The sequence below is a fragment of the Protopterus annectens genome, chromosome 13.part0 (assembly GCF_019279795.1).
Source record: "Protopterus annectens isolate FY-2018-M chromosome 13.part0, PAN1.0, whole genome shotgun sequence".
NCBI classification, from domain to species: domain Eukaryota; kingdom Metazoa; phylum Chordata; order Ceratodontiformes; family Protopteridae; genus Protopterus; species Protopterus annectens.
The window spans coordinates 776,574,907-776,602,190 of NC_056747.1; the positions used below are offsets into that span (position 1 = coordinate 776,574,907).

The 27,284-nt window shown below is 38.9% G+C and overlaps 1 protein-coding gene across 6 annotated transcripts in view; it reads left to right on the forward strand.

The window, feature by feature from the left end:
• The window catches only part of ABR (ABR activator of RhoGEF and GTPase), a 2,680,879-nt gene that overhangs the window by 2,153,721 nt on the left and 499,874 nt on the right, over positions 1-27,284 (forward strand). For all 6 annotated transcript variants that reach the window (XM_044054480.1, XM_044054482.1, XM_044054481.1 and 3 more), the window contains 2 exons: positions 13,465-13,540; positions 19,790-19,894. In XM_044054480.1, coding sequence (XP_043910415.1) covers positions 13,465-13,540; positions 19,790-19,894 — 181 coding nt within the window. The remainder of the gene's footprint in view (positions 1-13,464; positions 13,541-19,789; positions 19,895-27,284) is intronic.

The following is a 27,284-nucleotide window of genomic DNA, read 5'->3' on the forward strand; positions in this document are numbered from 1 at the left end:
AATTCTAGGAACCTTTGGGCTAGGGTGTTGGAGCTAGAGTAATGCTCCCAGTCTATGTTTGGGTAGTTGAAGTCACCCAATATAATGGTGTTTGGAGAGACCTTCATATTTTCCAGTGTTCTCAGGAAGGCCGAGTGGAGTTCCTGGGTTTTAGAGGGTGGTCTGTAGCAGGCTATAAACTGGAAGGCAGTTTTACCCACTGTTAGTTGCACATGGATAGTCTCTGATGCTTCGTGTTGTGCCACCAACTTGGAGGTGTGGGTATCTTTGACGAATATTGATACTCCCCCTCCTTTTGTGGTTCGGTCCAAGTTTTGGGGCCAAAAAACATGGTATGAGGTATAACCTGGTAGTGCTGGGGTGCTCTCGGGAGCCTTGAACCAGGTTTCTGTTACTGCACAGATATCGATGTTCTCCATGCTAAGGAGAGTTTCGAGTGCATGCATCTTGAGGTTTAGACTTCTGGCGTTGAGTAGCATTACTCTTAGTTTCTTATCCCTTGTGATACCTATGGAGGTGGGTTTGTCTTTTGAGCCTTGCCTAAAAAGGCACTATGGGGGTAGCAAGAGCCTTTGCCAATATCCGAAAGTCCAGGGGTGATAGGTGCAAGCCATCCCTAGCGAAGCATCGTGGCTTGTTGAGCATGTCATCCCAGGCTGACAGGCATTGGATCCCCTTTAAATGACACCAATACTTAAGCCAATTGTTGAAATTGATCATCTTGTCTTCATATTGTGGCATCATTCTTGGTGAGGGTAAGATGCTACTCAAGGTCAGGGTCATACCGGCCTGGGCTACATGCTCAGAGAGCTCCTCTATGTCTCTTTTCATGTAGTCCAGGGAGGTACATCTCAGGTCATTCACACCAGCATGGACAGTGACTGAGTCATATTTGTACTTGCCTTGGAGTGACCTGAGTGCTTGTGTTATGTGGCGGATCCTAGCGCCCGACAGGCAGCTCACCGTGACCTTCTCCTTGTTCAGCCTGGTGAGTGGGACGTCAGTGTGCCTGACGATAGAGTCACCTATTACAAGTGTATCAGGTGTGTTGTTTAGCCTTAAGGGCTGTGACTGTTCGGTACACTGGCTTTGTGAGCTGTGTGTTGCATGTGTTTTGTTTTGGGGTAGCGGTTGCTTGGGTGTCTGCTTTGGAGGTCTCTGCTGCTTAGGTAGATTTTTATTTAGAGCCTCCCAGTATGTTTTTTTGTGTTTATGTGTTTGGTTTGCTGTCGTGGTAGGTCTATGTGAGACTGGAATTGTAGTGAGTGTGGTTTCCTTTTCCTCCTGACTGGTTACGCCAGTACTGAGTTGAGAGAGCTTAGCCTCCAGTTTGGCTATATGGTTGCATCTCTCACATGTGTTGGAATTTGTTGGGAGGAGGAGAGGGTTGTCTGTGTACATGAGGCAGCTGTAACATTGCCTCAAGATTCCCAGATTCACCAGCTGGACCGGAGAGGAGATTGACAACTGACCTTTGGACATGCTAGAATAGTATTCGGAATTCCTTTATAATTGAAAAAAAGGGCCAATGAGGAACAAGGTACTCAAGGGGAGTTTGTGAGGGTGTAGTGCTTTTAATTTTTTAGTGCTGACCTATATAACTGCTTTAGTGAGCAAGTGCCAGGTAACTTAAATGCAATGTGCTACAGGTAACTTAAATGCAAAAACAACAAACAGTAACTTTCATTCAAGTGAAACAAGGAAATAAGTACAGTAAGCAATGCAGATATCACTAGGGATCCACAGAAGCGCTGAAAAGCCACATTTTAGGTGGAATTAGCTTTTCAGGGAAATAACAAGCATACAAACAAAGCTAGATTCAGCAGGCCTGGATCTAGTCTATGCTACAGCAAACAAAGTGTACCAATTTCAGTAAGAAACAGTTCAAATATGCAGGCACTGTAAGCCTTTAACCAGAAATTCCCAGCTCAGAAGGGCAGAGTCCAGCCTCTCCTCCCACAAGAGTGCAGACCATGAACCTTCTAAATGTAAAATAACTGGCCTGAAGCCCAAGTGCTTAAACCAGAACTAATACACTTTTAGAATAACAGACACTGAGCCCTCAATCAGCAGTTCCCAGTACCCAAACCCACCTTTGTACTATGGTGCTCGGCATTAGAGTGTCACATTATGGCACTATCCTGGCAGTAAGTAAACCCTGGTGATGTCCCATACCCTTTGTTCCTCTCATTGTGCATGGTGTTTAATTAAATTATTACAGTATGTTGGTGGTCCCATCTGTACAGCTACAGATGTTAGGCAGTATATGTCCACTAACCTGACTTTGTTTATTGGACCAGGGCTTTTGCCATTCAGTAAAATACTAGCTCAGCAGAAAAATCCATGCCCCCCCCCCCTGAAGAAAAGCTGGCTAAAGCCACTTTCTCACCTTTCCATTAGCTGACCCTGCATCAGCAGGCCCTGTAGCATTTAGTCAACAGTGTTAACAGGCAAGGAGTCTCCATCTGTGCAGATGGGCTATCTCAATTTTAGGTGTAGACACTACACTTTCAGTAATATTAAAACTGTACTGTGTATTCCTTCACAGAGTTGCATAATCCTTGTAATCTGTAAAAAGTAGCTTAAGACACATCCTGGAAAAAAGCTGTGGTGGCAGTAATACCTAAAGATGGTAAAGTTTTGAACCATAATTATGAAGTGTTAAGTGTATAACAGCTAAAAATGGCAAAGGTGTTGCCAGAATTGGTGAATATGGATCATTTTGTGGAGAGGAGACAAACATTTGACAACATTAATAGAACAGTGATTACACAAAGGGAAGCAGAATATAAGAAACTATCCCTGCTGTTCATGTGTCTTAATGCAGAGGAAGCATTTGACAGCATAAACTGGGATTTTATGAGTAGGGCAATGGAAGCATTTGCATTTCCTGATACAATAATAAAGTTAATTGGGAAGATATATAAGGGATTGGAGGCAAAAATCAAAGTGGGAGGGCTCCTCACTGATAAGTTGAATCTGAACAGAGTAGTCAGACAGGGGTATCCTCTTTCCTCTTTGTTGTTTGCATTATATTTAGATCCATTGGTAAAGGATATAAGGCACTCAGAAATTCAAGGATATAATTGGTATGGTTTTCAAGAAAAGTTGGCTTTATTTGCTGATGATAAAGTTTGTACTTTGTAGAACCAGAAAAGATATGTCAGTGTTGTGGAACATTCTGAGACAGTTCCATTTTGTTCTTCTGGTATATAAAATTAATGAGGATAAAACAAAGGCTATAGCTGTAAACTACGTACCCACAAGTGAATTGGTTCAGCAATACCCATATTTATGATAAATTGAAGTACGCAGGAGTATAGATTAAGAAGAATGCTCTTGTGGCAGCTAAGGATATGTGGGAGAGACTAAAGAAAAGATAATACAAAAACTAAGAAACTGGATGCCCTTACTTATGGATATGGATAGCAAGATACACGCAGTGAAAATGTTTTTAGTCCCTTTCATTTTATACACAGGTCAGGCATGTTTTTATCAACTAAAGGAGGAAGTGCAGATAGTATTTAATAAAAGAGTTTAATGATTTTATCCAGAAGGTGAACAGAGCAAGAGTCAAGTACGATAAGTTGATCCTACCAACAGAACAAGAAGGTTTAGGATCACCTGATTTGAAGAGATATTTTAGAGCTACACACTTAATATGCTTATAAATAACACAAGCAGAAAGCTATGATTCAAAGAGGCAAGGGATGATGACAAGGTGGGGGGATTCAAGAAATAAGGAAAGAGTGGAATTTTGGATGCAGATTCTTAACAAGAGTAACAACAGTCACACAGAGTATTATATTCATAAAATATCAGAAAGTATACTAAAAATTAGCCAATATGGGAATGGAGAAAGGAGATTCTGCCAGTAGGGATTTCTGCAATTAAAGGTACAGAGAATAGGCAAGAGGGGGCTGGAATTTACTGGAGGAAGCTAGCAAAGGAACCAAGGTATTAGAAACAAATAATTAGAGAGGGAGAGATAATACAATACGAAGAGGTCAAGAAGACATTTGGACTGCAGTCTAGAGATTGCCTTCCCTATTAGGGATTGACATCAGACTAAAGGAAAAGAGAAAGGGATAGCGGAATCCTACGTGTAAGACCTGCACTGATTGAGTTTTTAATTGAATCTAGAACAGAAGCTGCTGTTAAAAAGGGGAGGATTTGCACATATAAAATATTGCACTCTGACTATAGGAATCCGTTAGAGGAGGTCAGAAAAATTGGCAAGATACATTAGATAAGCAATTCAAATAAAGCAACGAGAGGACATATGTATGGATCCCAAATATTTAACAAAGTCAACAACATTTTGGATTTTTGTTTGAAATGTTTGTATACATACTGCTATACCCAAAGCAGACTTCAAAGAAGTTTTCCTCAGCTGGATGGCAAATGTTGGAGGTGTAATGGGGAAGAAAGAAAGAAAGAAAGAAAGAAAGAGATACCTGGGAGCTAATGTTTTCAGAATGTAATTATTTGGCAGACTTTAAAAATTCCTCACAGAGTATTCTGTCAGGAATATTGAGTGAACAAATGAGTGTAAGTAAGGAAATGATTGTTTTGAGCTGGGATACAGGATCTGAAATGCCCAGAGTTAGTAAGGTCTTGTTATGTTTAATTCTTGTGGCTGCTAAAAACACAGTTACTAGAAAATGGAAGTCAGAGTCTAAACCAGCCATACCTGAATTAGTGAAAATTCTAACAGAGATAAAAAAACAGGAAGCAGGATATTTATAAAAGGGCAGGAGTAAATTACATAGAAAAAAAATTGGAAATTCTGGGATCGGTACATGCAGAAAAATGTTTTGGAGGAATGGGGTATAAAACAAGATAGGAACTGAACAATTTATGTAATTTTGAATGGATTATACTGTATAGAAGGTTATACGTGATGTATAATGTTTTTAAATGTGAATGTCTTAATATGGTTTGATTACTTTTATATAAATGTAAAGTTTATCTATGTCAAAAGTGAAAATTCAGTAAAAGTGTTTTTCAAGTAGGCTGAGGCATTATTATCTGACCACTGTCAGGGTTTAATGGTAGCTTTTAACATTTCTGAGCTCGGCACATTGGTATTGCTTCTTATGAGTCCTATGACTTTATTGTAAAGATGGCTTTCCTGTTGCAAATTGTTTGTTGGCCACATGTAATGATGTTTCTCAAATGCAAGTTCTGCATATTTTCAATGAAAGTAGTAGCCAAAGCAGTGTTTCTAGACTCTACATTGTACTTCACATGGAGACATCAAATTAGTCAGCTGGAAAGCATATGGCTAATAGCAAAACCTGGGCCAGTGAAACACTCTTAGCGCAAAAGATTACAAAACCTCACTGAAAAACACAAAGAAGCCAATACCTGCACGGCCACTACACCCATACTGTACAGCAGACATACATTGGCACCCTCATCTTTCTAATAAGGAACCCCAGAGCTACCAAAAGCTTGGGAAGATGAATTTTCTGAAAAAACAAACTTTTGTCAAAACTGCTGTGGAGCAAGAAGGACAATCATTTTTAACATGAGAGGCATAGCATTTCTGTCTCCTGTAGGTTTTTTCATTCATGACATAACCCTGAATTCCACAAATGAAAATCACACAGAAACTGCTGAACGCCACTGCAGATAGGGTACAAGGCAGACTCCAAAAAGCAAGCAAATGCCACAAGTCTCAGGTGCAAATGAGGTCTATTGAACAGACAATAGAAAGCCGGTAAGCACTTTCGTCTATACACAGAACTTCATCAGACAATCCATAAGAAAAAGCAGACCATTTTTAAACCTTGTCATAAGCACTGTCATCATTACTAACCACACCCCCTTAAAGTCATAGACAAATTAATACATAAAAACTAGTATAAAATGTTAATAAATATGTGCACAACTTTTAATATAAAAATCCTAAAACATTTATATATATATATATATGTTTATACAAATAAATAAATAAATGTTATCTTCGTAATGCTCTCAATTTCAAGAGGGAACTAATTGAAAGATTCTCATTTAAGCCTGGCCAGTTGCTAGAACCTAGTAGCAACTGCCAGTATAATTCCCTTCTTTCAAGTAAAATAGACCAAGCACCACCCCTGATATCTGTGGTAATGTTCTCTATGATAAAGAAACAAAAGGAATGTTCATTATTCTCAGAAATGTGTTTGTATAGTGCATTTGTGTCCTTTCGGGTTTTAGTTCATGTAAGTGCTCATAGACACGATTTTTAAGCTTCCTATCTGTTTTTCCAATGTAGAAACAACTACACTGGTTACAGAGGGCGCAATATATAACCCTTTCAGTGTTACAATTATATTTATACCTAATATAAATGTTAATATTATTAACATTAAATACTTCTCCTTCTCTAATATATTTACAGTAGTGGCACATCCCACATTTTTTCATCTGTCCATTCATGTTGGTGTTATTGCTTCGAAGTTTTTTCTCAAAAGCACTTTTCAAGTTCTTACCCTTTCTTAAAATAGTGACTGGCCTCTCATCAATATATGGTCTAATGTTCCTCTCTTGGGTTAAGATAGAACAATTCTTACCCAAAATACTCCTTATATCAACACTATCTATTGTAAATGTTGTAATAAATGAAATGTTGCAATCTTTATTCTCACGCTCAATGTTAAAAGAAATTTCATTAATCACATCACCCTCCCCTATTACTATTTCAGATAAAAGGGGTATGTAAAACTTCCTTTCTCTTTTATTAACTACTTCTAATAGGGCTTCATTCACAAGTTTCATAGGGTAGTCTCTCTTCAAAAACATACCCTTTACGGTGTCACATTCATTAAAGAATTCTTCAAATTCTGATACCACCCGAGCAGCATGAACAAATTGTCCTTTAACTATTGCTCTTTTTTTGTTTTTGTGTGTGAGTGCTAGTATAATGAAGTAATGAATTTGAATATGTTCTTGATGTAAATTTCTTTTTCTGGTAGTCCTTGGGTAACATAATGTCTAAAAATGCTATTTCATGTAAATCAAATTGATGTGTAAATTTCAAAAACTGAGTGGTAGAATCCAGAAATAATATAAACTCATTAATCAAAGTATAGGGACCATCCCATAAAATAAATATATCATCCCAAAATCGCATATAGTAATTAATATAATTATAAAACTCGGAGGGAAATAAATATTTCTTTTCCCATTGCAATACTACTATGTTGGCATAGAGGCACCCACATGCTGACCCCATAGCTACACCTTCTTGTTGTAGAAAAATCTCATTATTAAATAAAATGAAGTTATTCTTCAAAATAATGTCCATATGTTGTGTGTACATTATTACATCAAAATATTCAACTTTTTTCTCATACAAATATTCATTAAACCACTCTAGGCCTTCTTTATGAGGGATAGCTGAATATAGATCCTTTATGTCTATAGTTAATAGCATATATGCATCTTTAAATAAAATTCGATTGATGTCCCTTGGGAAGCCCCATGAATCCTTACAGACATGTGCTTCCTTATATACAAAATGTTTTAACTTAACATCTAAATACTTGGCCAGAAGATGTGTAATTGAACCTTTGGAATCCACTATGGGGCGTATGGGGGGCTGTAGTAAATCTTTGTGTAACTTGGGAAGCCCAAATATAACTGATACTTTTGGATGCATTACAGTTAAGTAATTTAAAACATATATGCTTATAAAACCATCAATAAATAAATCCTGTAGTTCATTTCTAATCTTTGCATATGCACCGTTCAGTTCACTGAGAGAAGATTTTTTATAAGCCTTCCCATTAAGTATGAACAACATTTTCTTATTAGAATCATCCAACTTCAATACAACAATACCTCCTCCTTTGTCAGGTTTCATGATTCTAATTTTATCCAAGAGGCCATTAATTTCTTTAATGATAGCACGCTTCACCTATCTATTCATCATTATAACCTGTTTGGTGTAATTGTTTTATTTCCTGTTGCTCCAACTGCTGTTGTAGAAATTCCTCCTTCCCCTGTTGTTGTTCATACCCCCCCCTCCCATAAAGCACCCATAAAGAATAAAGGTGATTACTTTCTACCAGCATGTAATGTTACGACAAATAGTTTGGGTGATTTTAAGGTCTATAATTTTTCAAACATCAGTTTCAATATAGAACAATGTGATGTTTTTGCTAAATGGTTTACTTATGTACCCTGGCAGCATAGTAATGTGGCCAACACCTTGATGGATTTGAAATTGTACACATGAAAATTAAATTTTAGTGTACTATTTCATAATTCATTTACAAATCAGTTCATCAACCCCCTGGCAATCTCCAGTACATATAATCCCTCCCTGCATCCAATGGTAGCACTATTTGAAAAAATATGTGAACTAGACATTCGGAATCTATTTTTTAGCAACTGTGTGGTGGATGATTGTGACATCAAGGAATGTGCTATTATTAAAGAAATTAATGGCCTCTTGGATAAAATTAGAATCATGAAACCTGACAAAGGAGGAGGTATTGTATTGAATTTGGATGATTCTAATAAGAAAATGTTGTTCATACTTAATGGTAAGGCTTATAAAAATCTTCTCTCGGTGAACTGAATGGTGCATATGCAAAGATTAGAAATGAATTACAGGATTTATTTATTGATGGTTTTATAAGCATAGATGTTTTAAATTACTTAACTGTAATGCATCCAAAAGTATGTTATGTCTGGGCTTCCCAAGTTACGCATAGATTTACTACAGCCCCCCATGTGCCCCATAGTGGATTCCAAAGGTTCAATTACACAACCTCTGGCCAAGTATTTAGATGTTAAGTTAAAACATTTTGTATATAATGGAGCACATGTCTGTAAAGATTCATGGGGCTTCCTGAGGGGACATCAATTGAATTTTATTTAAAGATTCATATATGCTATTAACTTTAGACATAAAGGATCTATATACAGCTATCCCTCATAAAGAAGGCCTAGAGTGATTTAATGAATATTTGTATGAGAAAAAAAGTTGAACATTTTGATGTAATAATGTACACACAACTTATGGACATTATTTTGAAGAATAACTTAATTTTATTTAATAATGAGATTTTCCTACAACAAGAAGGTGTAGCTTTGAGGTCAGCATGTGGGGGCCTTATGCCAACATAGTAGTATTGCAATGGGAAAAGAAATATTTATTTCCCTCCGAGTTTTATAATTATATTAATTACTATATGTGATTTTGGGATGATATATTTATTTTATGGGATGGTCCCTATGCTTTGATTAATGAGTTTATATTATTCCTGGATTCTACCACTCAGTTTTTGAAATTTACACATCAATTTGATTTACATGAAATAGCATCTTTAGACATTATGTTAACCAAGGATTACCAGAAAAAGAAATTTACATCAAGAATTTACAGAAAGGAGACATTCAAATTCATTACTTCATTATATTAGCACTCACCCACAAAAACAAAAAAGAGCAATAGTTAAAGGACAATTTGTCCATGCTGCTCGGATGGTATCAGGATTTGAAGAATTCTTTAATGAATGTGACACCTTAAAGGGTATGTTTTTGAAGAGAGGCTACCCTATGAAACTTGTGAATGAAGTCCTATTAGAAGTAGTTAATAAAAGAGAAAGGAAGTTTTACATACCCCTTTTATCTGAAGTAGTAATAGGGGAGAGTGATGTGATTAATGAAATTTCTTTTAACATTGAGCGTGAGAATAAAGATTACATTTCATTTATTACATTTACAATAGATAGTGTTGATATAAGGAGTATTTTGGGTAAGAATTGGTCTATCTTAACCCAAGAGAGGAACATTACACCATATATTGATGAGAGGCCTGTCATTATTTTAAGAAAGGGTAAGAACTTGAAAAGTGCTTTTGAGAAAAAACTTCGAAGCAATAACACCAACATGAATGGACAGATGAAAAAATGTGGGATGTGCCACTACTGTAAATATTTTAGAGAAGGAGAAGTATTTAATGTTAATAATATTAACATTTATATTAGATATAAATATAATTGTAACACTGAAAGGGTTGTATATTGCGCCCTCTGTAACCAGTGTAGTTGTTTCTACATTGGAAAAACAGATAGGAAGCTTAAAAATCGTGTCTACGAGCACTTATATGAAAAACCCGAAATATACAAACACATTTCTGAGAATAATGAACATTCCTTTTGTTTCTTTATCATAGAGAACATTACCACAGATAGCAGGGGTGGTGCTTGGTGTACTTTACTTGAAAGAAGGGAATTATACTGGCAGTTGTTACTAGGTTCTAGCAACTGGCCAGGCTTAAATGAGAATCTTTCTATTAGTCCCCTCTTGAAATTGAGAGCATTACGAAGATAACATTTATTTATTTATTTGTATAAACATATATATATATATATAAATGTTTTAGGATTTTATGTTAAAAGCTGTGCACGTATTTATTAACATTTTATACTAGTTTTTATGTATTAATTTGTCTATGACTTTAAGGGGGTGTGGTTAGTAATGATGACAGTGCTTATGACAAGGTTTAAAAATGGTTTGCTTTTTCTTGTGGATTGTCTGATGAAATTCTGTGTGTAGGACAAAAGCATTTACTGGCTTTCTATAACCCTGAATCCACTTATTGTATCCTTATTTAATATGCCCAAGTCAAAGAGTAGTTTATTAGTTATTTGCATGAAACTTTTATTTACCAAAAAAAAATAAAAAATGAAATTCTTAAATTAAATCATTACTGGCTTTATATAAACTGCATAGTCTACATTTGTGCAGCTTGGAAACTTCCCAATATAATTTCAAAGCTTGTTGTGCACTATAACCTTGTATTGACTAGTTTAGAGGAAATCATCCCCTGTTGGGTTTAGTGTACTTTCTCTTTAGTATTTTTCCTACTCTCTTGATGACTTTTGAACCCTGCCTTCCTGACTGTTCAGCTGGCCCACTTGTTCTTGGAGGTACGAGCCTTTTGTAGCATACTCATTCCCCTAGTGTGAGAGATGAACAAACTGGGAATGGGAGCCATCATCCCTGTCACGATTGTGACCCCCCACCCCAACCCATCTTTGCAGTCGCCTGCAAACTTCAAATTCATTGCTCTTCAAAGGCATGTGTGTTAGCACATGTGCAAGCTCCCTCGTAGGCAGTGCACTGCTGCAGAGTAGACTTACAAAGCTCAGTGCTACAGGTAAAATATTTGCACTCCTGTAGTGAAAGTCAGTGCAGCAGGCCAAGGTGCCACCCTTCCTGCTGGATAGGTGAGCTGGCATCAGAGACTCATGCCTGTCCACATCTGCCCATTGCCTCCAGTGCCTTTGCTGCTAGTTGAACAGGAAGAAGAGTCAGGGTTTCATTCCTCTGTGTCAGAAGGCAGACTTACTTTCTGTATGTTCTTGATATCTTTCTTAAATAACGTTGAGAGAACTGTTAAAAGTGGAAAGCTACTACGGAACAAAAAGCTTGACTACATATGAAGTTTATTAATTGTCAGCTGCATGTAAGATGCACAGGTTGTTCTGGGGTGTACTGTAAAAGTTTGAAGAGCATAACTGCAATCTTTGTAATAGTGAAAATTAAAATGCGAATGAGGCAGCGTGTATTAATAATTGTAAGGCTGAAGTATGCAATCTCAGTGTTGGTGTATGTAAGTAGCAGGGCTATATGGGCACAGCCTCCTTATGTTGGAAGTGTAGAAGAGATGAAGTTCTCCCTGCAAAATATTTTAAAAGTTCAAAAATGTTTTAGAATTTGTTCTGACTCTCTCTCTCTTTTTTTTTTGTTATAATCACACAATTTTCAAAATGTTAGAATTCACAATATTGGACTATTGCAGTAAACAATGTCTCCCCACCAGGAAGCAACCAAGTATCGAAAAAGGATTAGTCTTTCCAGTTGTTCTTGTGATCATAATAATTTCTTTGCACCTGTTCAGTCTGCCCTGAGCCCCAGGAAAGATGTAGTCCACACATGCACACACACACAGACACACACACGCACGGCATCATGTGCATGAGCTAGCATTACAGCTTTCTCTAGTTTAAGTTTATCCTTCCAGTTCATGCATGGTTTAACATTTATAAAAGCTGCCACTGCAGCACTACAAACTGTATTAACAGTTTAAATGAACCTGTGCTATAACTGTAGTGAATTAGGTCAACAAAGGTAACAAATAGCTAAGTATCAAAATATAAAGCCTCACTTTGCTATGTTTTATTAATTGCGTGTCTGCTTGGGTGCATCCACTTGCAAATGCATAGCAGACATAACGCATTGTAGTGGCATTCTAAAAAAACACAACGTAGTCGAGTAATCTCATCCTGATGAAGTGTTTTCTACAGTTTGTAGTGATAGGCTTCTGTGCTGCAAGAACATTACTCTGTCTGTCTGTTCTAAGGCTTTAGTGAAGTGAAGTCATGTAATGCATTCTAACTGCTTATGCCTTAACCCCATTATTGTTTACCATTTTGCAAAGGACTGTTCAGACTGATGACTGTTTTGGGGTACTTTTGTTCTTTATACACAACTGTTTCCCCAAATAGTTTCACATTTTCTGATGAAAATTTAAGGAAATGTTACTGAGATAATTGTCTATAAAGCACCATTAGATTGTGTTCTTACCCACACATACCAAGGAAAAGTTTTATCATGAATTTAATAAAAATTTCATTTTGGCATCATTTTTGTATCACAACATATAAAAAGAATACAAATATAAGTATTTTTCATGGAAATAAATGTTCCTTTTAAGCCTGGAGTCGTCAACTATACATTATTCTTATAATAGCTTTTGTAGTTGTTATTTTCAAGAGAACTGAAACACATTTGATGTTTGATTGTGATGAGCATGAAAGAAATAATGTCCAGAATAGTGCATTTCATCTTGCTGTTGTAATTCAAATCTTATTGTTCTCCCATCCCGTAAACTGTGTCTGCAGTCCTTCATCAGTAATTAAGTAATGTCCCTTTGCTTTGACACAGTCCGGTTTTTCACCGTTCATTTAACACATTTTTCTGCTACAGGTTTGCTTCTGCACTAGCTGATCATCAAACGACTAATATGGCCGCTATTAGCCACTTGTTTCCCATTACTGAGTGAGCCATGGCCATCATCTATGCAACACCATCCTTTGTTTTAAAAGAAATAAATTTAGTGTTTGTGTTGGGAACCGAACAGCTGGATTTTAATGTATGCATTTTGAGCTGAATCATAGCATACAATACATAGTATAGCAAGGTGATGGGATATAAGCCACACTCCCTAATACGTTGGGACTGGTGGATTGTTGTTCACCTTAGAGGTTACATCTAACACAGCATCAAAGTCATTCCACGTGAAGAGGTTAAAACAGAGAGTGATGGAGAAAGGGCTGCTTTGAAACAGTATACGTGTTTATAGAAGATTTTGTGACTTCAGGCTATGATCGCCTTGTCTTTTCCTTTGTCATTAATGAGCTTCTTTCCTAACGGTGTTTTTTTACTGTTTCTTTTCAGAGCTACTTTTTCCTGCTGAACTCAGACTATGAGAGGTCAGAGTGGAAGGAAGCCATTGAAAAGTTGCAGAACAAAGGTAAGTGTCAAGCATCTGAGTAAAAGCTTAGGGTTTTGCCATATGAATTTGGAGAAAAGAGAAATAAAGTTCAACCATGGCCCCTGTTTTCCTGCTGTTTTTATTATGTTGCATTATTTTAGGAATAACACCCCATGTAAGTAATGCGGAATAGATTCTTTGGATAGTTTTCGTAGGAAATATGTTTAGACAAAATTAAAAACTACCAAAGATAAAGAACATATTGGATACTGTAGTGTGTAAATGACTGCAGCTATGGGTAATATGAGGGAATTTACATGCGACAGGCTGTGCAGCATTAAATGTAGGAAGAGAATGGTACAGGCTTACTGAGGGAGAACAGAATTTTACATGGTGAGCAGTACTAGGAATAATTTAAGGTAAGCTACAATAGTTGGGTAGAAGGTCTTTCTGTAACCAGAAATGATGGAAGGACTGCAGCAGACATGGCACCACTGATCCAGTCATGAGTATGAACTCGAGTCGTCAGAAGGCTAGCAAAGGAGAAAGATGTGCTGGGCACCTTAAGGAGATGTTCTGTCCTTTGAGACACATAAGGGATGATAAAGTGTTGCTTACACAACATCCATTGCCCTTGGTAGACTATACTGCAACATGTTGCTTAGATGTTGAGGAAACTAAAGTAGGGGTGTTGGCATCACCATGCAGTTCCTCCTGAAAGGGAAGCTCCATCATATGTGTGTGAAATCTCTTCTCTCCAGCCATGAGGATGAATGATTCTCCATTTAACTGTTTCTCAGTACCAAACCTTGCTGGCTTACAGTTTATGTAAGAAATGCAAAAAACTAAAGGTACTTCCAGGAGTAAGAGGCCTAAAGTGAAGGGCAGTAGACTGGGTGGCACTAGAGAGGATTTGCACTGATCTGGGTTTGGCAAAGGTTAATGCTGGCAACAAAGCCTAGTGTTTGCAGGCATGGGTTTGATTCACACACCTTCTTCTTGCAATACTGTTTCACTTTAAACAGGTCACTTAATCTCTTCAATGCTCTTTGGTTATCCCTGTAAACAGCAGGATAGATGTAGTGCATATTACATGAAATTAACATTCAAACTAACCCAGATGACCCACAGCAGACACTATATAGCACTGTTGTTGTTATGTCTTTCAGCTTTTTCCCGGTTAGGGGTTGCCACAGCGGCACTCCGGTCCGTTAATGATTGGTAGTTGATTTTTACGTGCCGAGTTACCAGTCATGACGCACTATATAGCACTGTACTATGTAGAATTTCACAAGCTCTAGGCTTAGCCAGCTACCCAGCTAGTCTATAATTTTTGTGACCACAGGTAATGCACTGATACTGTAAGCTGCTAGGTCTAAGTGAAATCACCCAGGATGATTCACAGTAACACTGGATGTTTCTTTTCATTAAAAATAAGATTTGAAATTAACCACTGGGAGACTGAGGAGGAGGTGTAATACCATGTAAAATATTAAATTAAGGTAACCTTGTATGCATAGACTGTATGTGCTCTGTGTGACACTTAGTCAAGTCTTGCTGAGGTGTTGTGACTGTAGAAGTAATTGTAATTTTTTGTAGTTTGTGCAGTTCCTGATAAAGCTTAAAATGAACCTCTGCCTTCAAGAAGGGGGGTGGGAGAGAGGGCTGTGCATAAGCTTTAGTTAATCTAGATCTATGTTACATATATATGTGTGTGTGTGTGTGTGTGTGTGTGTGTGTATGTATATGTATATATATATATATATATATATATATATATATATATATATATCAAACACCTGAAAGACAAATGGAACAGTAGCATTTTGGTTAAATATCAGGTTTGAATGTACAAATAGTCAAACTTTTAAAGAGGAGAAAAGTTCTGCTTCACATGGATGGGAAGCCTGTTCTAAGGGTGGAAAATTCTCTGAGACACATACCTGTCCTTCCATTTATGTCACAAGCAAAGCTTGAAACTCTTGATCAAGTAATTCTGATGGGGTTCCTATTAAATGATCGAAGACACATTCTTTTGAATGTGTCTTGATTGAACTTGAAAGCAAGAAAAGGCAAAATAGTGAAACGGCATATAAGCGAATTCTTTCCCTGGGAAAGAAATCGCTTGGTCACTTCCGTTACTTTACCATTTTTGTGACTGTAGTGTGATCTCAGAGTTAGTATATTTAAGTAGAGGGGGTGTGGGGGGAACAGCTCCCCACACTGGGGGGTGTGGCAGGCGAAGCCACCCACTTTATGTAATGTTTAAAACATTTTTTTTTGTTTTGTGGAACAGCAATTTTTTTCTCTTGGAAAAAACCGCTGTTCTAAGCATTCAAGATTGTAAGCTTTTGCTTGCATGGGTTCGATAAATCGTTTGCTTTTTTAAGCGTGTGATGATTTAACATTGAGCCTTCTTATGCTGTTTATTTTAAGGATATGCAAAAGGTTCCTCAGAGTGGGATATAGAGATGCCTTGTATGCCAGGCATAGATCACGTCTTGACAGTCTGTACGAAACATAATCTAGTGATAGGGCTTTGAGGTAGTTTGCACAGACATGGCATGCTGTTTACACTCTGTGTATTATTTTTGTATGGAACCTCTGTAGACATCCCAATTGTTGCATGTGCCTGGTCAGGTACATACTGAAGGGGATATTATACTCAATCATTGGCCTAGTGAGGGATGAACAGAATAAAATCATGATTTCTTTGGACATAGATGCTGTGGCATTGCTTATAAGTTGAGTAGCATAGAATGATTTCCTTAGCACCTTAGATATGTGATGATCAAAAGCCAGGTGACTATCTGCATACAGTGGATATAAAAAGTTTACACACCCCTGTTAAAATGACAGGTGTTTGTGATATTTGTTTGTCCTTTAACAAAGTATTAGTTTAAGGGTGTGCACAGTTATGCAGCCAGCATAGTGTACGTTTTTTTATTTTTTATATTTTTTTCCCCTAACAGATTTGTTTGTTTTTCAATTGAAATGTACAGGTTATAGGTCACATTAAAGGTGGAAAAAGTTTTGAAATGATCTATTGTGTCATTTTTTTATATCACAAAAACCTGGCATTTTAACAAGGGTGTGTAAACTTTTTATATCCACTGTATGTACCCAAATCCCTGATTACTGGTTATACTCATAGGGGGTGTGTTTTGAGCCATAGGTTTGTCACTAGTCATTTGCCCGTGTTAGTTTTTCCTATAGGATGCTAGTGTCTTGGGGGAGTATACCATGTATACATCTACTCATGTACACACACCGGCTATGCTGTTATGTTTGTCATTTTAGTTAATGTGATTCAGATCATTGTGAGGAAATCTGATTGTAGTTTTGGTGCACAGACTGTGTGAAAGTCTGCAGTTAATGAGACCTGAATTAGAGTGATCCAGGTTAAGACTAAGCTTCATTTATGTGGTGCATTACTGGCACCAAGAAAAGTATATTTCCAGGGGTGATGTGGGAATGTTACGAGAGACATAACTGGCTCATTTGGTGCTTGGTGCAATGCTCCTCATTGCTAATTTGAGGGGCAAAAAAAAAGGGTTTCTTCTCCTATCTGGCACTTTGGCCTAGGAGGATAAATGCCAGGTCTTAATGCCCTTTCCTCTCCCACACTGCATGACAGAAGAAAAAAAAAAAAAAAAGAGTCCCTTCTGCCTAGGAGAAGTTGCTCCAGGTCATAACACCCTACCCCCCTCACACCCTCATGCTCTGTGTGGTAGCAGTTGGGAAAACAAAAAAGTCCATTGTCCAATTTGGTGCTCCTCCTTCTCTCCTCCTATGGAGGAGCACCAGGTCCCTAATGCTCTCAGGAGAACCAAGTCCTAAATCCCTCCATCTTTGCTTCTTGCCCTCATGTTTATGTGAGAGCTAGGAACATTAAATCAGGGGAAAAAACAGATCTGCCTAGCATATCCCCTGGCACCTTGAGCCCTGGGTGGCTGCCCCTTCAACCCACTCTAGCTATGTATGTGGCTAAGGATGCAGATCTGAATATCAGTGGTAGGTGTGTGCTGTGATAAGTTGCATTGGCTATGCAGATATGAAGAGAATTAAACAGTACATAACAGGAAGGTGTGGATTACTATAGATTCACTTATATTTTGTGCCTTGTTTCATTACACAGAGTTGCATGACTTAATCATGCACAAAGTGGCCACATCTTTTAAAGCCTTGGTGTAAGTATATAATTGTCATTTTGTAGCTAAATTTGCACACAGTAGCACTGCAGTATTATGGAGCTGATGTAAATATTTGGTGAGCGTGAATATTAAAAGGTCTGCTAATGCATAAATATACATGAAAACACTGTGCAGTTGTTATATATTACCCATGGTAGTCATAGTCCTGTGTAGTACATAATCACTGGAAGTGCAGTATAAACAAAGTGGTTGCATCCCTTCAGTGGTTGCATCCCTTACTGCAGAGATACTGGCATGGCATGTGTTTTAACACTTACTCCTGGTACTTAGCATTGCTGTTATAATGTGCTTATAATGATCTCAAATTAGTCTTAAAGGAGCTGACTTGGGCTTGCAGAGAAATTTTCAACTTTAAATGAAGTGTCCCGTTCAGAACTGCAGCAATGGCGGTATTTTGACATACTGTGGTATAGATTGTTTTGGGCAATAAATAGTGGGTAGTATGCAAACTATGAGTTGCAGCTTTTTGTTAGTAATTAATAGTATTAGTGATGAACCTGAACAGAAACTACATTCCTCTAGTGCGTTTGTTTTTACTGACATTTAAAATAGACTTTTTAAATGACAATCATAATTTCTGAAGCTACACCCTTAAATTAGATATTTCCATTAGAAATGTGACATGCAGTTATGCAATCTTTTATAAATATTTTAGCTTCTCTTAAAAATATGTAGTCATCGATTCAATACTTGATCACAGCAAATGTTTTATTAGGCATTTTTAACTTTTGCTCTTCTGGATACTAGTAGCAGTAACTGTTAGTAATCAGTGCACTCTGCTATAAAACTTGAGTATTTTAGTACTAAAATTGCAGTAGCTGTAGTACTTCCCCACTACCACTGTAAGTATCAGTTGGGAATACTCTGAGTATACATTTAAGCAATTAAATTATCATTCTTTCTGAATGTTTAATGACGGGATGAAAATACGCCTGTCCAAATCAGAGGTTATATTTCCCTCCCAGAAAAGAATGGACAATGAAGGGAAATTAGCTTCTGCAAGTGGAGGAGTTGAAGTATCTTTGGGTCTTGTTCCCAAGTGAAGGCTGCGGGGACCAGGAGAGAGACTAGTTCGAGTGGTGGCACTACTGTATGCATTGTACAGAACTATGGGTGTGTGGGAAAAGAGGTGGCACTACTGCATGTGTTATAGGGAACTGTGGGTGTGTGGGAAAAGAGGTGGCACTACTGCATGTGTTATAGGGAACTGTGGGTGTGTGGAAAAAGAGGTGGCACTACTGCATGTGTTATAGGGAACTGTGGGTGTATGGGAAAAGAGGTGGCACTACTGCATGTGTTATAGGGAACTGTGGGTGTGTGGGAAAAGAGGTGGCACCACTGTATGTGTTATAGGGAACTATGGGTGTGTGGGAAAAGAGGTGGCACCACTGCATGTGTTATAGGGAACTGTGGGTGTGTGGGAAAAGAGGTGGCACCACTGTATGTGTTATAGGGAACTGTGGGTGTGTGGGAAAAGAGGTGGCACCACTGTATGTGTTATAGGGAACTGTGGGTGTGTGGGAGCAGTGGTGACCCTACAATACACGTTATACAGAACTTTGATGTGGAAGTGACAGCTGAATCATAAGACAAAGCTCTCATTTCACTGGCCATTCTGTGTTGCTATCCTCACCTGTGGTCAAGAACATTCGGTAGTGACCAAATAATAAGTCCATGGATACAGATGGCAGAAATGATTCCTCTGCATGGCACTTGGATTAAGTTACCAGGGTAGAATAAGGACCTTGATGGTCTAGAAGGACTTTATTGTATAGCCACTGCTGCTCATATGGTTCAGCTTGAGGTGATTTTGGCGCTTTGTGAGGATGTCCTCTGGGTATCTCCCATTGGTAATGCACTGACACGGACCACTGGGAGAGGATTGACGGTTTTAGAAAATGACAGTGATTATTTCTGTTCTGCAGAATTTCTACCTGCCTTCGGTATTTTCTTTGTGACAGTGTAAATAATTAGTTGTGTAGTATGTGTTTTCTTGGTTATTAGTTTATTTGAGAATTGCAAACACAATCTTTGGTTCTTCAAATAATAAAAAAAAGAAATCTCTGTTCCTTAGGCCCGTCTGGATTTTCACTGAGTAATCTGGAGTTGCAGACACTGGCACAACACTGTTTCAAACTACGAACTGTCCATAATGCTCCAATCACCAGTTATAAGGATGGTAAGTTATGCTCTGACCATTGTGAGCTATGTATTTCCATGCTAACAGTCTTCTATTTGTTGTTGTAAAGCCATTATTAGCTGTACCACCTCTTTCCGCTCTCCTAAGAAAAAGAAGGCAGTGTGAGCATTTAAGGAGCCTTCCTGGATATCAGTATTCACTTAACATTTTGTAGATGATGAAGCATAGCTGGCATTGCTGTAGTGGGTAAGTTAGTGGTGGGTAGTGGGTAAGTTAGTGGTGGGCTGACTGGAATGGGAGCGATACTAGTACATTATTCAGTGGAAGGCCTGTCTACAATTTTCTTAACATGAATAGTTCTGCACAGCTGACTGTTCTACGTACAGCTGCAGTAGAATATGAAATGCTTTGCAAATTAGCACAGCCTGATTTAATTCAGCTTGATTTTTACCTCTGCCATGGCCCAGCCAGAGGAACTGTAATTACAGTATCTGTTCTAAAAGCATACACTGGTTTTGGAAACTTAGTAGTGCAGTGTAGCCCTGCATTCTAATGTTCAAATGGTGCCTCCATGATAGGCATTCAGATCAGTGGACTCCTAAAATTAGGATGGAGTGTGGTTTTCTGGCATTCTGGACAAGAGTATCAGAAGTTTTCTCTCTCTGTCGGTCAGTATCACCAGTCATTTCTCTGGCCTTAGTTTTGTCCCTTCCTAAGTGAACTTCTAACATGTCGCCATAAGCTATCTTCATTACTGGTCTCCTGTAAGGTTTTTTAACTAGCAATTGATATAAAATCCCACTTCCCTCATCTTTAAGTACTCTACCCAAGAGTTCCTTGTTTAACAACAAAACGGGTAAGAAGTAACAGGCTTTCTTGTTCAGTATCTTACTTTACAACTCTGGTTATATTTTCTCTCTCTCTATCTCTCGTCCAAGTGTCGTCTTCCCATTGTGCTTTTTGAAGTTGCTGTAGCTTCCTTATAGGTCCACTAGCTCAGGGTTACTTTCATCATTAGCTTGCCTTTCGATAAAAGGTGTAGCTTCCTTTTTCAAAATCATAAGCATTGCAACTTCTTCTATGTATTTCTCTAAAAAGGATAATTCTACACAAACATCAGCATATGTTTCACTTTGTGTTATCTATGCACGTTTCTTCAGTACTTCATTTAAATTGTATTTTTGTATCTTACACCAAACATTTTCTTCAGTTTTACTCTCTCCCTTGCTTCACAGTTACACGTGGCTTGTGGCCTGCCTTTATTTGAGTTTGCTGCTTAACACTAAGAAATGGATTCAGAGCTCTTCATTTTCCTACCTGTCTCACATTTAGTGCTCATTTTGTTGTGAGGGTCCTCACTTAAATGCTCTTCTTTTAGCTTTTCTCTGTTTCTATGATAACACTTTTGTAAGTCAGTGTGCAGATTTTCGTCGTGTTCATCTGTACCTCAAGATTCCTGTCACTTCATCTTCTGTCACTGTACTGACATCTCTTACAGTTTTAGCAGATGTATCCTTGAGGCAAACTTCTGAGAGAAGCCAGAATTTTTGTTTTCAGTGTCTAACTACATCCAAATTCCAGCCCCTTTTGTATTTCTACGCTGACTTCCTTCTCCAGACTTTCATTCTGGACTTCTATATGACTGTCTTGCTGTCCCCACCCGATTGTTACACTGAAGGAGTACATCAAGCTGCTACTCTGGGCCATCTTAAGTGAACCAGCCTGACACGCTGTTTCTATGGATTCCATCTCTTACTACATTTTCTATAGTGCTTTAAAATGGGGAAAATCTTTTCTTGCTATTACATAAGAAGTCATATCAGGGGGTTACAGCCACATCATGTATCAGCTTTATTAAAACTCTGAATTTCTACCTGTGAAGGCATGATTTTCTCTCCCTATGAATGTATATTGCCTCCACTTTTGTTGCTGCTAATTTTATACTTGCATACAAAGGGATCCTGCAGACGTGTAATCACACCAGATGTGTAGCTAGGATGGAGAAAAAGAGGTAGCCCCCACAGATGCAAGATGTCGGGGCGTGATCATCAGTACCACCAGCATTTAGTTTCTGAATGCCAGTACTTCCTCAGCACTCTGTGTGGTCTGATGCAATCCTGCTATTCATGAATGCCAGTAATGCATTTTCAGTAGCAACTGTGGCAAGTTGCTTGTTATATTTGTAACAAGTAGTTTGCTACAGTTTAAAACCACATTTTGCTCCTCTGCTGCTGCTGCTGTATGCTGAGGAGTGCACATCTGTTGAACAGATTTGGCTATGGCTCTGAATGTGCATGAACATTGTAAGTCCAGTATTATTTAAGAAAAAAAACTCTGCCAGACACAGTAACAACAGAAATCCCTGTGGCTATAGATGCTCAAAATAAAAGCTAGAATTCCATATGTTCTATGCTAATAAACAGCCAAAGAAGAGAAGAGACTATGTATGTTTTTTGCACTAAACTAAGGAGTCGAGTTAGGGGAACAGACCTTGTGTGCTGTTTAGGTGAGAAGCACCAGATCAGAGAGTGGATCTTTTTTTTTGGGGGGGGGGGGGGGGGGTTTGCTGCAACCATAAGTTGTGGGGCAAACAGCACCCGGCACTATATGAGTAAGCTACACCTCTGAATCATTAAAGGGGCGTTAAGATTTCTTTGGATCTAATGGAGATGCTTTTGGAAATTAGAGGTAACAAATAAAAGGCATTCTGAATGGCTGTGAAGCCATGATGGTCAAATGATCAGGAATTATCAGCAAGAGTGCCCAAATCCCTTGCAACAGTGTCTGATTGGAGGAGTGCATCACCTATATTTTAAGCAAAATTGTTTTGTTTACCAAAATGAACTGTGCTCCCAGTTACTAGTTGTTCTTGGGATCACTTTGCAAAAGTTATTTTTTGTATTAGTAGACAAAGTTCTCAAATTGTTGCTAAAATTTCTAACATTTTTAGTTAACTGTTGCTATCTGGTTTTAGTCTTTTAGGTTTCAAATTATGTTTTAAGTCATGCATTTCTGCTTTTGCCAGTTTGTTAGCATTAAACATAGTTATAAAATGTATTGCTTATACTTCAGAGATTATTCCATATGTAGACACAAGTTCCTTTTTAAGTTTGTCATGGCCCATGTAGTCATTTCCTCCCCTGTCTATATAAACCTTGTGTGTCTACTGCTAACTGTGATGACAGGACTTTTGTCCAGTCTGCTCAGTCCCATTTCTCTGTGGCAGCATAACACCGAAATTCCACCAGGTAGGATTCCAAATTATCCTCTATAGTTAATCTATTCATGGCACACACATTCTTGGGAGTCACAGCTATGTTGGCCAACACAATAAACTGTTGCTGCTGTTGTACCAGCTTCGGGAGAGAGTTTGTTAGTTTCAGCCATCATTTTCAGTAAGTCTTTTGTGACCAAGATCACCATGTAATATGCCAGGAGACTGCATTAAAAAGGAAAATAAAATCTTTTTGGTTGGTAGACCAAACCAGCAGCAGAAACACCTCAAGGAAACCATGTATAACCTTAATGTTAACTCTCTGAAAAGTAGTGCCATGTGAAATAGTAAAACACCTGGTACAGGATTGATTAGATTACAAAACTGAAAGCAAATGCATTCATATTGTTTTTATCCTGTCACAGTTGAACCCCAGGAAAACTAAGAGCAAGTCCATGAAAACTGCCTACTATGCTTTAATATTTCCATGTCTACACTAGCACTGTGTACTTAAGGGAAAGAGTTTCACAGATAAGTAAGTTTCAGAATGCCAACAGAAGATCTGTGTTGACAACTTCAGCTAGGAAATAAATAATTCTACCAAAGAAAACCCGCATTGCAGTTACTGTCAACGTAAGTGATACTGCTGCTGCAACGCATGCAAAACAAAACCAGAACACTTAAGAAATGAGGTAAATCACTTTAAAAACCAAAGTACAAGGCTGCAAGCTTCTCCTTTTTTTCCAAAAATGTTTTATTTTCTTTCATATTTGTATACAAACATGTTCGACAGATAAAAATTACATTGTAATCTAAGCAGTATAGCACATTCAACCACACCCCTACTAAAATTATATACTTTATGTACAACGAGTGCTACAAAAAGACAGCTGGAAGAAAAGCAAGTCATATTATTAGATCGTAACAAAGAAACAATTCAGGATTTTACACTAATATTTCTGAGGTAACACCAGTAAAGATTTAATTTAACTCTCTACACAAGGCTGTTTTACTTCATGCCTCCGATGTCATCAGGAAAGCTTCTTCTTATATTTTTTGAACCTCAGAATGAGGATCTAATTTCTTGTCCTTTGCTTGCAGGTTACATCCATATATACTACATTAACCAACAATTTATTTACTATAGCAATAACCCATGACTGGGTGTGGGTAATGCTGTCTTTACCCACAGTTGGAGTGGTTTGGTCACGAGGCTGAAACCCGCCACACCCAGCCGTGAGTTATTGCTATTATACGACATTATTTAAGAAAAAAAAATTACTTTGTTTTCTTAAATAATGTCTTTGTATAATGGCACCATGGTGTTCTTCCTCATTCCCGATTCCACTGCTTTCTTGATGTACTGCGCATGCATATGGGACTTCCGTTCCCACGTTTATGTAGTACATCAGTGCTTTGTAAAGTGAGCAACAGAGACAGGAAGATCTCTAACTTTTTTTTTTTGGAAAAGGAAAAAAGCTGTAACCTCTGTGCAGTTTAGAGGTGTGAGAGAGATGGGGAAAATACAAGGAAAATCAGGTATGTTTCTTTAGTTGCGCAGAACATACCTGATTTTTCTTGTATTTTCTCTGTTCTATACCTCCACCTCTTATTTTAAGAAATGTGGGCTAAGCTATAAGTAAAGGAGGGGACGGGTAATGTTGCTTTTACAAACTTAGAAAGTTTTGAAAAAAGATTTGCATTAATTAAAGGAAAGAAAGTCTGAAACTGAAATGCGTGTTGTTATTTAGTGACTTCATTCCAAAGTGATTTGTCAGAAAACCACAAATTGTATGAGGAATGAAGTCAATAAATAATGACACGCATTTCAGTTTCAAACTTTCCTTCCTTCAGACTAATGTGTTTCTACCACATACCAATAGAAAAAAAAAGTCTGGCTGCTCATTGATACTTTAGTGGCTGGATTTTTACTGCTGATATAGTCTCGATTTACAACAGGCACACTGGTTGGGCTGACCAATCTGAGTGCTTGTTTTTGAATGTTAATGGCCAGTCATTGTATAATTGCCAATAGAAATCCATTTCCTGAGTAACGTTCTATGAGAATGTTCCAGCATGCCAGTCAATTGGCTTGCTGTTAAAGGCATAGTAGTACATCTTTACTGTACTTCACATGTTACAATACTTATAACTGGCTATTCAGTTGCTCTTTGTTTCAGTTTGTTTGTGACAATTGTCATTTGTGGATCCAGAGATCACTGGACTAAGATTATAAGCAATCTGTGCAAGTTAAAATTTCTCTTTGAAAATGCATCAATAAGTGATTTACTCTTCAGTATAAAAAGTCATGGCAAGCAACTAATAAATAGCATTACTTATTCAGGTTCTGAATAATGCATTGCATTCTAATATTTTATTAAATCAGTACATTAAATGTTTTAAAATAATATTTCACTAAGCATTTAAAATGCAGAAAAGAGAAACACAGAATCTGAAGTAGGAGATTCATTTGTCTGCAACCTGTGGGTTATGGATCCGATATCGGATTCGAACCGGCATGGTTTACCAGCTATGGATCCAAGCTCTCAGCTCCTCCCCTCACCCATAATGCCCTGCTCTACCCTCATGACCTCAGATCTCGTTTGCCGTGCATGGTGACCAGATTGTTTTTTCCAGCTCTCCAGCTAAGTGCTATTTTCAGTGTTTAAATTAGTCAAATTTAAAAATTTTTTGGTTAATTTGTGTGAAAGTGTAGGTTTCCCTCTTGTATTATTACTTTTTTTTAGAGTTTAATCTTAAATTTATATCCCTCCCCTCGCTGGTAGCATAGTGTGTGTGTTGGGCCTGTGAGTGATTTTTGTTTTTTTTTAGTTACTTTACTTTAGTTCTAGTAACTTTTATTTGTTAGCTTGGGATGTCTGAGCAGCCCAAGGCTATTTTCTCTAAGTGCTCCGAGTGTGGCCATAAGCTTTCCCCAGCTGATGGCCACACTCGGTGTGTTAGATGCCTGGGGGTTGAACACCTCACATCTGGATGTTCCATTTGTGCAGGGTTCAACCCCAGGGCATTGAAGGAGCGGAGGTCCAAGCTTGTTTTGGCGGGGCTCTTGCCGCCGGACTTGGCTCTGACCTCCGCTCCTTCGGGGGTAACCATCTCCACGGTTATTCCCTCTCCGGCTCCCCCTCCTCCTCCTGGGACTCAACCTCCCGTTTCTGGTTCGGAGGAGAGGGATGCTAGGAAGAAGGACCGGAGGGAGAAGCACCATAAGCGGCGGGCCGAGACCTCTGTTTCGGCCCCGCCAGCCAAGCGGGCTTCTCCCGGCCCTTGTCTGCTGGCTCTCCTCCTCCTCGGCTCCGGTCTCCAGTGTGTTTTTCACTGGGACCTGAGGAGGAGGAGACCCGATCTCCGTCGAGGCTATCGAGGAGGCACTCAAGGCCTACCTCGGTAGCCTCGTCGAGATCAACGTACAGCCTATCGGATGCTGATCTGGACCGGATGATGAGAAGGTTCATCCAGGCCCAGATGCAGATGGGAGTGCTCTTGCCTCCCCTGGGGAGCTCGTCCCCTTTTTACAAGCCAATTGCTCCTTCTCCGACCCGCCACCCGGGTTCGGAGCAGTTGGAGCCGAGCAGCTTCGGAGCCGGGGGTGGGTCGGCGCCGATAGTACTTGGTACTTCGGATCCGACCCTGCCCTCGAGTGCATCGGATCCGACCTCTCGGAGCCTCGGATCCGGGGGGATCAGTGCTCCTTCGGCACCGTCTGTGTCGGAGCGCACTGTCCCTTCGGATCCGAGTGCTTCGGCGCCGGCTCCGATCCACTCTTCGGATCCGAGGGGGAGCCGATTGTCGGATCCTTTGGTCGAGTTCGGCTCCCCTTCGGCCTTTGATGTAGTGGAGAGGGCCCTGTTGAGGGTCTCCGGACCCCCGGCACTTGTTTCGGCTCCGTCCTGCGCTCCCTCTGCACTGGGTCAGGCTTCCACCATCCGGCCCTTGGGACAGCCCGCTTCTGTGCCCCAAGCTGCTCCCCTGGAACAGGTTGCTGCTTGCGAGGAGTCCTCTGCCAGCCCCCCAGAGGATGTTCCTCGCAAGCATACGTGCAAAAGGAGGCACATTGACTCCCCCGAGTCTCTCACGGAAGACACGGATTTGGAGGAAGGGGAAGGCTCCCACGGTCACCCCGAGGATGTTTCATTTGGAGACATCATGGAAATGCTCCGCATAAGGGGTGGTCTGCCCCAAGTCTTCCTCGGACGA